Source organism: Muntiacus reevesi, chromosome 5 (genome assembly GCF_963930625.1).
Source record: "Muntiacus reevesi chromosome 5, mMunRee1.1, whole genome shotgun sequence".
Classification (NCBI taxonomy): domain Eukaryota; kingdom Metazoa; phylum Chordata; class Mammalia; order Artiodactyla; family Cervidae; genus Muntiacus; species Muntiacus reevesi.
The window spans coordinates 17,149,207-17,162,840 of NC_089253.1; the positions used below are offsets into that span (position 1 = coordinate 17,149,207).

At 37.9% G+C, this 13,634-nt stretch overlaps 1 protein-coding gene across 3 annotated transcripts in view; it reads left to right on the forward strand.

Moving 5' to 3' along the window:
* NARS2 (asparaginyl-tRNA synthetase 2, mitochondrial) overlaps positions 1-13,634 on the forward strand; it is a 130,196-nt gene that overhangs the window by 109,060 nt on the left and 7,502 nt on the right. For all 3 annotated transcript variants that reach the window (XM_065937013.1, XM_065937014.1, XM_065937015.1), the window contains exons 10-11: positions 4,153-4,219; positions 5,671-5,808. In XM_065937013.1, coding sequence (XP_065793085.1) covers positions 4,153-4,219; positions 5,671-5,808 — 205 coding nt within the window. The remainder of the gene's footprint in view (positions 1-4,152; positions 4,220-5,670; positions 5,809-13,634) is intronic.

Here is a 13,634-nt window from a genome sequence, read left to right on the forward strand (position 1 = left end):
AGAGCAAGTCAAAGGCAGTCCGCTGGCAGATTGCTTCTTTCTTGGAGGAGGCCATTCTTTGCTCTAGTAAGGCCTTCAAACTAGATGTTATTAGGGAGGGAATCTTCTTTAGTCATATCCACTGATTTAAATGTTAACTTCATGCCAAAAAACACCAACTCAGAAATATCCTGAATATTTGACCAAATATCTGGTTACTGCATCCCAGCCAACTTGACACATGAAGTTAACCATCACAGACCAGGATGGTGACAGTGGAGGGAGAGAGAAAAGATAGAGCAAACAGTATTTGCTGAGAGTGAGAAAGAGAGAAAGAGAGTGACTTGAAGGCCTTTGACTTACACAGCTGTGGAAATGGAGACAGAGGAAGGAGAAGCAGGGGGTTGCGGAGAGAGAAGGGTGATACCAGGCTCATTCCCATGAGGTGTCACGTTGTGATTGAGATCCATTCAGATGTCTGTTTGTAGATGTCAGGTAGGCAGTTTGAGTGTCCAGATCTGGAGTGTACAGGAGAGTTCTGGACATAAGCATATTGATAGAAGTTTTAATTAAGTAGATAAGGAAAGAAGTAAATTGGGCATTTCGAGGAACCTGAACTGGTAACAGAGAATCAGGCAGATCTTGAGAGAAGTTATCCAGCTCCTATCTAATGAATAAGATCTTAGATGGAGGGAAAATATCCACCATTTATTGAATATTTACTATGTACCAGACAGTGATAAACTTTACATATACTGAAGTTCATTTTATCTTCACAACAACTCTGAGTGGTTAAGCGTCAGTTTTCTCATCTCAAAAGTGATAACTTGAGTAATTTTGTTAAAATGACCAAATGCTGCTTAAGCAATATGTCAAAAACTCAATAACTTGAAAACCCTCCTACAAAACATCTAAAGACGTTAGTTAAAATATTACGAAATCCTCTTAAATGCATTGTTGACTTCATTAGCATATAAGAGAGGTCCCAGCAGCGAGAAACAAAGAGGAGACAGAACAACCAGAGGGAATATGTAAATTACATGATTCTCAGAGTTCAAAGCACTTTGGAAATAGTTTCCAGGAAGGAGAAGAAATATTATTCCCTATACATACCAAGGAGCCTGGCAGGCTATAATCCATGGGGTCACAGAGAGTCAGACACAACTAAGCACACAGCATGCATAACCAAGAAAAAGCAGAGAATTGCTGAAGGCCATTAAGGATTAACAGTGTCAGAACTGTAACTTGAACTTGAAAGTTCTGCCTCAATTTAAGATATAGGCAGAGTATTGCAGAACATTTAGAATAAGGAGATTTAGTTAGACACAAAGAGTCTTTTTTTTTTTCTTGATATTGTACCTGTAATGTATCAATGGTACAAGATTCTGGTGCTTCCCTTTTTGACTGCTTTTATATTTCTCAATATAATGAATAGATCATATGAAGTAATTGATGGAACAGAACAACAGAATATCTAAGCAGAAAAAAACTAAGACAATATAGCCCTGTGTCCTTATTTTATAAGTGTAAATACTTAATTTTTTAATGTTTGTATTTTTAGATTTTTTTAAATATAGATGACAATTTATAAAATACCTTCATTGAGATGAAGTGATTTACATAGCTAGTAAGTGGTAGTGTCAGAGGGGGAACCCAGGGCCCATTATGTTTTGTTTTGATAGAACATATGAAACTACAGATGGTTTAGGTGTCATCTCAGGAGTTAAAAGCTTAGACTCTGGAGTCAGCACATCAAGCTTTACTTCTTACTTACATGAGTGATTTTTGGCAAATTACCTAACCTCTCTAAGCTTCAATTTCCCTCCTATAAAATGCTCATTTAAAAAGCACTACTACTATCAACACCAACACTATTCTAACTTAGAAATTATCTGTTATTTAATACTCAATTTTTGTTTGAGTAGAATTTCCATCTTAAAAACCTATCACTCAAAACATAGCTTTGGGAGGTCTATTTGTGCTTTATGACACAGCTCTTTCCAGTTAGTAGTTATAAATTTGAACTTTGTTTTTGCTTCAGAGAATAGGTTTGGGTTGAGCTAAAAAAAATAAGTTACTTTTTTAGCTCAAAGGTCTTCAGAAAGCTTGTAGATTTTTGTTTTTAGTCATGCAAAATACTGTTGCAGAGGAGATAGAGAAACACCTTCATGTGCTACTAGTGGGCATAAGTCGGTGTAACCCTATAAAAGGGGAATGGACGATATCTTTGGCAGTGTCTTTCAAAGTTATAAAAACTCCAAGATCCAAGTACTCTTGAACCCAACAGTTCTGTTTTTCCCATGTTCAAAATTTGTGTGAGCATGTGAAATGAAGTGAAAGTTGCTCAGTCATGTCCAACTCTTTTGTGACCCCATGGACTATATAGTCCATGGAATTCTCCAGGCCAGAATACTGGAGTGGGTACCCTTTCCCTTCTCCAGGGTATCATCGCAACCCAGGGATTGAACCCAGGTCTCCCACATTGCAGGCGGAGTCTTTACCAGCTGAGCCACAAGGGAAGCCCAAGAATACTGGAGTGGGTAGCCTATCCCTTCTCCAGGGGATTTTTCCAACCTAGGAATCAAACCAGGGTCTCCTGCATTGCAGGCAGATTCTTTACCAACTGAGCTGTCCAGGAAGCATGTATTAGATACATGCGGTCATGATTTGCCATAACAAAAGATTGGAACCAGCTGAAATACCCATTGGTAGATGACTGGTTTGACTAAATAGGATATATCCACATAGTGGAATGTTATGTAATAGTTCAAAAGGTAAAATTCTTCATGTACTGATGTGTAAATATCTGCAAGATATATTGAGCAAGAAACGATCTAAAAGAGTGTGTATGATGTGTATGCTGTAGCATTATGCTACAGCTGCTATCTATAAAAAGGAAAGATTTAAGTATTAGTATTTGCTTAGAGATGCATGAAGCCCTCTGGAAGAGTACACAGGAAACCAGTAACAATGATTGTGTATGAGGAGAGGAACTAAGTAGCTATGTGAAAGGGGTGGAATGAAGATGTATACTATTTTACTCATCTTGATTTTTTTTAACCATATGCATATATCACCTATTCAAACTGTTGAATTTTTAATTTGGCTTGCTTTAGGCATGGCGATTTCTTACTGAGTAACCAGTGGTATTTTTCCTGAACAATCTTCCAATACTAGAATATATTATTAATCCCTTACCATGGTCTGAAAGAGTTCATAGGATCTGACCTCTCATTACCTTTCCCATCTAATTTCCTGGCATTCTTCCCCTTATTCAATATGCTGTAGTCACATTGGCTTTTTTTGTTGTTGTTCCTTGAATAAGCCAAACTGTTCCTCACTGCAGGTTTTTGTACTCACTGTTCCCTTTGCCTGGAATACTCTCCCTTAGATATTTATATGGCTCATTTCCTTACTTCATTCAGGATTCTGTTCAAATGTCACCAATTCAGCAAGGCCTTTCTTGACCATCTTATCTAAAATAGTACACCAAATAACCCCTTTTTACCTTGTTTATCTTCATAGCACCAGTAGCTCCCTGGCATTATATTATTTTTGTTTATTATCTTTCTATACACACATACACACCCTCTCTTTGTCTTGCTTTGTTTATTTCATAGCACCAGTAGCTCCCTGGCATTTTATTATTTTGGTTTATTTATCTTTCTACACACACACAGACACACACACACTACATAAAGGCAGGGTCTTTGTTTTTCTTTACTGGATCTCCAGTGCCTGGAATGATGCCTAGAACATGGAAAGTGCTCAGTATATGTTGGGTGAATGAATGATAGCTCTCAGGAGAGCTTTCCTCTTTCAGTCTCAATATTTCACACCTTTTCTTGCATTAGCATAACATGAATTCAGAGAAAATCTTTACTTTGTTGAGTGACTAGCGTCTTTGTGTACACTGCAAGTGGATCGGGGTGTGATTATCGAATGGCCATGTCTCTTCACACTGCTCACACTCTCATAAGATTAAATCAGCCATAATCCCTGATTATCAATAATCATTTTTTCTAATCATTCCTGATAACCCAGCAATCATTTGATACTCATGTGTGATCTGGAAGACAGTATGAAAATAAGCCTTTTACCGTTATCAGATGCACTCATTAACAACAGCCCATTGTATAGACCTTTTTCTGATTTTACCCCTTTTCTCTCCAGCATTTCTTATACTGAGGCAGTGGAGATCTTAAAGCAGGCATCCCAGAACTTCACCTTCACTCCAGAGGTAGGATATATATATGAAAATTTCTTTCTCATATTTATCTGATTTCATTAAGAATCCTTTAAAATAACCTTATTTCTCTTATTAGCAATATGCAGTATTTCATATATGTACATTGGGTTTTTTTTTATGTTTGCTCAACCTTGTCAACATATATAGACTGAAAAATTGTTTTGAAGTAGAATCATACCATTTGGACTAGCAGTGACAAAAGCAGTTATAGAGAAGTTTCCCAAGTTTAAAGATGAAATTCCTTAGAAATATCATAGAATATAGAATAGAATATCAGTGTAGCAATCAACTAGTTCAGTGTTTCTCAAAGTATTTTCTGAATGATGTTATCAGTTGACAAAAAAGGTCAAATAAGTTTAGGCAACACATTAAACAGATTTCTTTTTCTTTTGAACTTTATAGAGGCTTCTAATTTGTGATCCACTTTAAAGAACACGGAGTTTTGTGTTTTTGCTTTTTCCCGGAACTCCCTTCTTTTATTGGCAAGGATATCGGTCTAGAAAGACAGCATGATCTAGTGACCATGCACATAATGTTAGAGGCGAGTCTCCTCATTTCTCTGCCACTGCTTCTTTCCTGTAATTAAGATACTGCTAGACAAGTGGGACTAATATGATAATGTTAAGAATATAATACCTTTGTCTTCAAACTACTACTTATACCAGTTCTATTCCCAGTTAGATGTTCTCTTAAGTTAGGTTAGATGTTAGATGTTAGGTTAGATTTTCTCTTAAGTTATGAGTGTCCTGTGCTTATTATATTTATAATCAATTGATTTCTTTGTATAATTTTTTATTTTATTTGTCTTCTACCCTAGAAGCTTCATGAAGTTAGGGGTTTTGCTTTCCTTACCACTGTTTCTAGTACCTAGATGGTACTTGGGGTTTAATAGGCACATTAGTGTCTGGTGAATAAATAGATGAACAGTGTTATTAAATATTCTTCAAAGAGCACCTGATATATTAGTTGACTCTTTTATAAAAAAAAAAAAATTCACTGGAAGAAGCCAGCTAGCCAAAGATAGACTGAGTATTAGAAATATTATCTCTCATCATTTAATTTCCTGAAACTTAGGAACAGTAACTGTAGAAGAAGCTCTGGCCAATATTAATAAAAATTACGATTCTGAATCAGCTTTTATGCACCGTGGAAAGCATACTGTGTCTTCCTATTTGTCTGCTAAATGCTGCTCCCTCAGATGGGGCACAGAAAGCACAGTGTTTATCTACTAGTTCCAGCTTTCATCTTTCCAGGCTTTTGAATGTTCTGTTCACACATCTCTCTCTAGTTTCGCTATCTGTGTAACCTCAGCACACAGTTCCACACGTCCCTGATCCTCAGGGAAAAGAAGCCCTTGGCACTGATACAGGTTATTTTTAGGTCCTGCATTGTATATTTCAGCTCTGACTTCTCCTTTGGTAATTTCTTTTTTCTCATTACAGTGGGGTGCTGATCTACACACTGAGCATGAAAAATACCTGGTGAAGCACTGTGGCGACATACCAGTCTTTGTCATTAATTATCCACTAGCACTCAAGCCGTTCTACATGAGGGATAATGAAGATGGCCCTCAGCATACAGTAAGTAGGGACACTAAATAAATCGGGGTTAGTCGTCTCAGAGTCTGAGGTTTTCCCCTTGATTTAATTTGATTTATCCTTTGGCATATTTTCTTAAATTATATCGTTCACTCTTTATATCTCTTAAAATGATAATGTTTCTCACAGGCACCTTTAAAAATGTGTTTCCAAAGAAGATCCAAGTGTTCTGTAAGCACACTCCCTCATTTCTGTCGTAGGGTATCCTCAGTTAAGCAGATGCAAATGTAGGTGCGTTTTGTTTTGTATTTTTAAATTACTGAGAGCCCTATAGCAGTGTATACCAATATGCCCAGTCTCCTATCAAATTAAATACTGATTAGGAGACCACATGCGGTAGGGAGAGATGATGGGAGTGCCATTATCAGACAAAGGAAGAGCTAGCATGGTGTAGCAGGCAGCCTAGAGTACTTTGACTATCAGGTAGAAGTAGTGAGGGGAGGGCGGTGGAGGGGCGAAGAGGTCTGGGTGCATTCTCCTCTTGGTTGGTCCTCTTCTGACCATCTCTCTTCCATCATCTGTCTTTCTCTGTCCTCTTTAGCTCTTCTTGTCCTCTGTTCTTTCTTTTCCCTCAACTACAGTTGGCTTTTATACTTCTGGTATTTTCCTTTTTTTCTCTTTGTGTCTTCTCTCTTTCACAAAATTGGCAGTAACATAAAATAAGAATATTTTTTACTCTTTAAATATGTATTGAATAGTTATTTAATATCATTAATTATAAAAAACTATGAGACAAATATGTTTATCTCAGAAAAGGTCCCAAATGCAAACTTTTCTGTCTTGTACTTTTCACTTGTTTTTAGATAAATACCAGTAGGAAAATGTAGATCAGGACCCCCTAATAAATAAAATTACCTCATCTTAGGTATACAAGGTTATCTGTTTGAATGTCTTTCCTGTCTTCACTCATATTACAGCATTCCTCAAACAGTATTAGCCACCAATTAGTATGAAGCAAATACTATCATGTCATCTCTTAAGTCACAAATCACAAAACAACCTTGCCAAGAAACTCGTTGTTTTTCCAGTTTTACATATAGAAAAGTGAGGTGCAAAAAGACCAATTGTATTTCTCAAGGCTCCATGGATAGTAAGTGGTAGAGTTCTTATTCAGACCTGATTCCCTCTGGCTCTGAAGTCTGTGTTCTTCTCCACTTTATTACACTACCTCAGAAGTCACAAATGTAAAATTACACATTAGTCACTGACTTTACACATCCCTACATTTTGCCAGCATTATGCAAATGCAGTAATGCAGTAAGCAACACAGTTGATTTTTTGATTCTGATTTTCCCTTCTCCCTACCAAGCCTCTGGTATAATCAGTTATGAGAGATGAATAGGCCCACAGCTTGGCAGCAAAAAAAGTGAGAGTGGCTAGGGAGTGGATTATCCAGTTGCAGGTTGTCTGTTCAGTGTTGAGCTTACATCACAAAACAGAAATGTGTCTGTATCTCTTGGCTTTTTTTTATCGCTCCACCCTATCCCACCTCTCTCCGCCAGCACACACACACACTGTGTATTCCTCTCATAATTTCCCTCAGTAGAGCACTTTTCAGTCATTCAGTTTTGCACTCATAAATACTCTGCTTAAGGTTTTCCTGCTCTGTGATGACTTTCCTAGCTTACCCAGTCACCCTGAGCCTGCCTTTCTGGATTTCTATGGCATTTAAAGGATCAGTAAAACTAATTAGTGACATTGTGTCTATTTTTTTGTAATCTCTATATAAATTTTCCTTTCTCAAATGAAAATCTTCTTCAGGATGGTGAATGTTTCGTAACCACCATAGTATAATATATATTACCATTCCTTCGTCTTCCCTCTAATGTGATTTATATTCAGACCACTATCATTCCCTCTAATTGTGCCACTGAAGCTCTGGGAGCAGTAATAATTGTCATGTTATTAAGCCTAGCAGACTTTTTTAAAAAGTCTTTTACTTCACCTCTCAGCATTATTCAGCACTGTTTAAGACTTTCTTCTACTTAAAACTTCTTCCCCCTTTGACTTCTGTGATAGCATTCTCCTAGTTTTCTCCCTTTCTTAGTGGATTATTCTTTCTCAGTCTCCTTTTCAGGTTCATCCTCTTTTACTAGATGCTGGAATTCCTCATGCCTCCATCCTTTTCTCCCCAGGTCTTCTTTTCTCTCCCCAGATGATTTCATCTTTACCCACAACTCACTGCGTATTTTCACACAACTCAGAAATTCATGTCTTTAATCTAGACTTCTCCTGTGAGCCCTGGACTTGTCTTACTTCCATTTACACATCATAAAGCCATCTCAAACTTAACATACCCCAAACTGAACCTATGATTTCACTTCTTCTCCCCTTCTCCCACAAAATTTGGTTTTCTTTGAAAATTCAGTGTTCATCTAATTGTGCAAGCCAGAGTCCTGAGTCATCTTTGAAATGTTCTTCTCTCTCACTTCACATATTGAAACTATTACCAAGTTCTGCCATTTCTGTACTCCTAAATAAATCTCTAATCCATCTACTTCTCTTTATTTCCACTTTTACATTTCTGGATTAACATACCATCATATCTTGCCAGGACTACTTCAGTAGCCTCCTAACCAGTCTTCTGCCTGCATCCATTCTTTCCTCCTCTGAGTTCATTCTCCCCATTTCAGCATGACCTTTTAGAAAATGTAAATCTGGTCATGTTCTCTTACTTCTAAAAACCATTCGGTGGCCTCCCACTGCTCTTACACCAAAAGTCAAGGTTCTTTATTTGGCCTACAGCCTCAATATATTCTGGCTGCTTCTATCTCATGTGTTCTGATAGGCAGGCAGGACTTTCCTTCATCACAGGGTCTTTGCGCATAGTGGCCCCTAAATTAAGAACAACCTTCTTCAGCTAAGTCATTTTACTTATTCTTAGATCTCTTCTCAGTAATCATTTCTGCAGAGAAACCTTCCTTGCTCCTCTCTTCTGAGCCAGGGATGCACTAAACTACAGTGTACCACTTTAATTTTCAAACCTGGAGTTATTAACCTAATCCATCTTACTTCTTAACACGGTTGTATTTTTACATTTATTTGTATAACTTTTTATTTAGTGACACTTTTCTCTATGCCAAAGGACTTGAGGACCTTTTTTTTTCACTTATGAGTGTAGCCTATTGCCTAGCATAATGCCTGGGACATAGCAGGCACCTGGTATCTATTTGGTGATGGACTTCCCAGGTGGCTCAGTGGTGAAGAATCCGCCTGCCAGTGCAGGAGACGCAAGAGACACTGGTTTGATCCCTGGTTTGGGAAGATCCCCTGGAGTAGGAAATGGCAACCTGCTCCAGTATTCTTGCCTGGAAAATCCATGGACAGAGGAGCCTGGCGGGCTACAGTCCTTGGGGTCGCAAGGAGCTGGACAGGACTCAGCGTGCGCACATACAACACACAGACACACACAGAGACACAGACATACACACAGACACACATACACACACACAGGGTTGGAAGATGGATGAATCAAGCCCAGCACAGTCTGGGACAAATAGTGAGTGAGTTGATTTGCTAAGGAAGTTCCTGGGAAGCTGAAGAGCAGCTTTTACTCTAAATTTTGTTTGAATGTTGGCTCCATGGAATAAGAATGTCCCGAGGCTTTAGAATCAGGCACCCTTGGGTTCAGGTCTCAGGTCTTTGTGTTATAAACTATGTGATCTTAGATAAGCCATTTAATTTCTTTGAGTTTTATTTTTCCATCTGTAAAAATTAGATGGTAATATTTTCCAGAATTATGAGGATTGAATTAATTCATAATTAATAATATATGAAAAATGCATAACAGTGTTTGGGATGGTAGGTAGTCAGTAAGTGTGAAGTCCTCTTTCTTTCTAAATTTTGATTAAGTTTTTATTGTGTTAAAGCACAGTATTGTTAAAATGTATGTATGTGGGGGTGGGAGCGGGGTGTTGCCTTATCATTAAATGCCATTACATAAGATTCTTTAAAAGGCAATTCTCTCATAGACTGCAGTCACAGTTACTTTTAGAAGTACCAAGAAGCCTTCATTATGACAGGTCTCTCTATTAATGTGATCTCACAGCCTGAAACCTGAAAGTATTATAATAAACTTTCATGTACTTTTGTAATTTATGCAGTGTTATAGCTTCTCAGAGCTAATTATTAAAATATAACTTACTTAATTTACTGATATATACAACATTGATTTATTAGCGACCTAGATTTCTTTTCAGCTCACTTAAACAACGTGTCTGCTTCCATCCCTACTTTAGTTTTTTCAATGGTGAGTAAACAGGCTTTGGGTCAGCTAACTGAATTCTATGTTTCTTTTAGTAGGGATGCAGTAACAGATTATGAGCAGGGTTGCAAGAGCTTCTGCAAGGGGTGCAATGCAATCTAAAAATATTGAAACAGGTGTGTCTCAATAGTTGCCTTCTCAGGGAAGTCAAGAGAGAAGTGTAGGAGAATGTTTAACCTATGCTTATAACATTTGGCAAGAAGTAATGAATAATAATATGATATATTTTTACAGTTATAGTTTCTTTTTCTTTCTTTCTTCCCCTCACCCTCTCCAAAAAATAACACTACTAATAGTGATATGCACAATTGTTATAGTGAAAAGTACACTGGACTAAGAAGTTACTAGTGCTTTCTTGAAAGACAGCTCTCTTACTAGTTATTTGTATGGCCTAGTTATTTGTGTGGCCTAGTTATTTGTATGGCCTTAGGCATGTCTTTCCATTCTCTGAGCCTCAGCTGCTCCTGCCATAAAAATCAGAATTGTACTGGATGACCTACAGTGTACTAACCAGCTCTAAAATTTTCTGATTTCAGATAGCCTAAGTTTTTGCTCATTTGAATATATAAAAATAACTTATAAATGACCAAACATATTTGATCATTTGAAAGGGACAGATTGTGCGTCTAAATGAAGTGAATCTAAGCAAACATGCAAAATGTCCCATGCCGTGAATTTGAGTCCTAAGCAATTCCTCCAAAGGCTGGTGGCAAATATTCAGCTAGGGTATTGGTTTCACAGAGAATAGTGTCCATTCATGCCATTCAGCCGTGTGTGATTAGGACAAATGACTGCCCAGCAGTCCCTGATAAGATGCCAGGATCACTGAGTGGTATTCTAATTTTAAAAGTTGTATCAGTGTTGTTTAGTAAATCATAAAATTTTAAACATTGTCTATATACACTCAATAGAGTACATATTGTGAGGTCATCTTGGACGGAAGAATACTCAACCAAGGGGTGGTGGTGGTTGTTCCATCGCTAAGTGGTTTGCAACTCTTTGTGACTCCATGGATTGCATCACACCAGGCTTCCCTGTCCTTCACTATCTCCTTGAGTTTGCTCAAACTCATGTCCATTGAGTCAGTGATGCCATCCAACCATCTCATCTTCTGTCATCCCCTTCTCCTCCTGCCCCCAATCTTTCCTAGCATCAGGGTCTTTTCCAATGAGTCAGCTCTTCACATCAGGTGGCCAAAGTATTGGAGCTTCATCATCAGTCCTTCTAGTGAATATCCAGGATTGATTTTCTTTAGGATTGACTGGTTTGATCTCCTTGCTGTCCAAGGGACTCTCAAGAGTCTTCTCCAGTACCACAATTCGAAAGCATCAGTTCTTTGGCGCTTAGCCTTCTTTATGATCCAACTCTCACATTCGACATGACTACCAGAAGAATCATAACTTTGACTATACAGACCTTTGTCGGCAAAGTGATGTCTCTGCTTTGTAATACGGTGTCTAGATTTGTCACAGCTTTCCTTCCAAGGAGGGCTTCCCTGGTAGCTCAGGTGGTAAAGAGTCCGCCTGCAGTGCAGGAGACCCTGGTTGATTCTTGGGTCAGGAAGGTCCCCTGGAGGAGGGAATGGCTACCCACTCCAGTATTCTGGTCTGGAGAATTCCATGGACTGTATAGTCCATGGGGTCTCAAAGAATCCCGAACACAACTGAGAGACTTTCACTTTCACCTTTCCTTCCAAGGAGCAAGCATCTTTTAATTTCATGGCTGCAGTCACCATCTGCAGTGATTTTGGAGCCCAAGAAAATAAAGTCTGTCACTGTTTCCTTTTTTTCCCCATCTGTTTGCCGTGAAGTGGTGGGACTGGATGCTATGATCTTAGTTTTTTGAAGGTTGAGTTTTTTAAGTCAGCTTTTTCACTCTCTTCTTTTGCCTTCATCAAGAAGTGCTTTAGTTCCTCTTCACTTTCTGCCATTAGAGTGGTATCATCTGCATATCTGAGTTTGTTGATAATTCTCCCAGCCATCTTGATTCCAGCTTGTGATTCATTGCCTGGCATTTTGCATGATGTACTCTGCTTAAAAGTTAAATAAGCATGGTGACATTGTATAGCCTTAACATACTCCTTCAATTTGGAACCAGTCCATTGTTCCATGTTTGGTTCTAACTACTGCTTCTTGACCTGTATATAAGTTTCTTAGGAGGCAGGTAAGATGGTCTAGTATTCCCATCTCTTTAAGAATTTTTCACAGTTTTTTGTGATCCACACAGTCAAAGGCTTTAGCGTAGTCAACGAAGCAGAAGTAAATGTTTTTCTGGAACTCTCTTGCTTTTTCTAAATCCAGCTTATACATCTGGAAGTTCTCAGTTCATGTACTATTGAAGCCTAGCTTGAAGGATTTTGAGCATTACCTTGCTGGCATGTGAATGAGCGCAATTGTATGCCGTTGTTTGAACATTCTTTGGCATTGCCCTCCTTTGGAATTGGAATGAAAACTGACCTTTTCCAGTCCTGTGGCCACTGATAAATTTTCCAAATTTGCTGGCATATTGAGTGTAGCACTTTAAGAGCATTATCTTTTAGGACTTAAATACCAAGGAGTATCTAATGAATTTCCCTTGCTGGGGCTTGTGAATTGAACTGCATCAAAATAACTTGAGCCTCAAATCGAGCAATAGTGATGAAGGAAATTTCCAGTTTTGCCCATACCTGGAGAATTTATGTCAAAGCAAAAAGTGTGCATTTCAGCACATCTAAAATTTTCCCAGACTAGCCATTTTACTATCCAAAGGGGATTTTCATTCCTTGCTACCTGCAGCCCATCTGCACCTTCAGACTGTCACTTCTGGAAGGCTCTCTTTTCCAGCTGCACCCATTGTTTTTAGGGGCCAGATACTGTCTGAGTCAGCCGTTAGAGTCAAAGCTCGTAGAGGCTTAAACCACAAATACATTTCCTATGGTTTGTAGAACAGTCTTCTTCCTTTAATACTAGTACATAATAATGTAAAATGTAGTCAACCTGCAGTTGTAGTGTGAAAAAGAGCTGTTTGTACACTTACTCCTCACCAGCTTATTGAGTAGTAGGAGATTCTGTAAAATTAGAAACCATTAGTAAATTTCTGTCCCGTCTCAATTTAATTCAGCTGAGTGATGAAAATCACATCTCATGTTTTCTCTTTAATGATATTAGTGAGGATTATATAGCATTTGGCACACATTCTTAAATTATTACAGTCTTTATTAAACTAGTTATTTATAAAGTATACCTCAGTCAAAAATTCTGAAATCAAAACAAGGGAATGACTTAATATTAAAGTAAGGCAAATTTAAGAAAAGAGTTTATAATATAAGGTACGTTTAAAGATTAGATGTTTTATGTATTATTAAATGTGTTCTATGGATTCCTAATTTTTATTGGTAACTTAAATCTTTCTGAGTTTTGTGCCTTCTTATTACTGGCCATATAAATGTCTACCTGAAAAAAAAAAAATAAATGTCTGCCTGGCACCTCTTTGTCCTCCCCCTCCCCCACTTGCAAAAAAGAATTGTCAAGTCACAAAATAATATAGATAGCAAATAAACATCCTC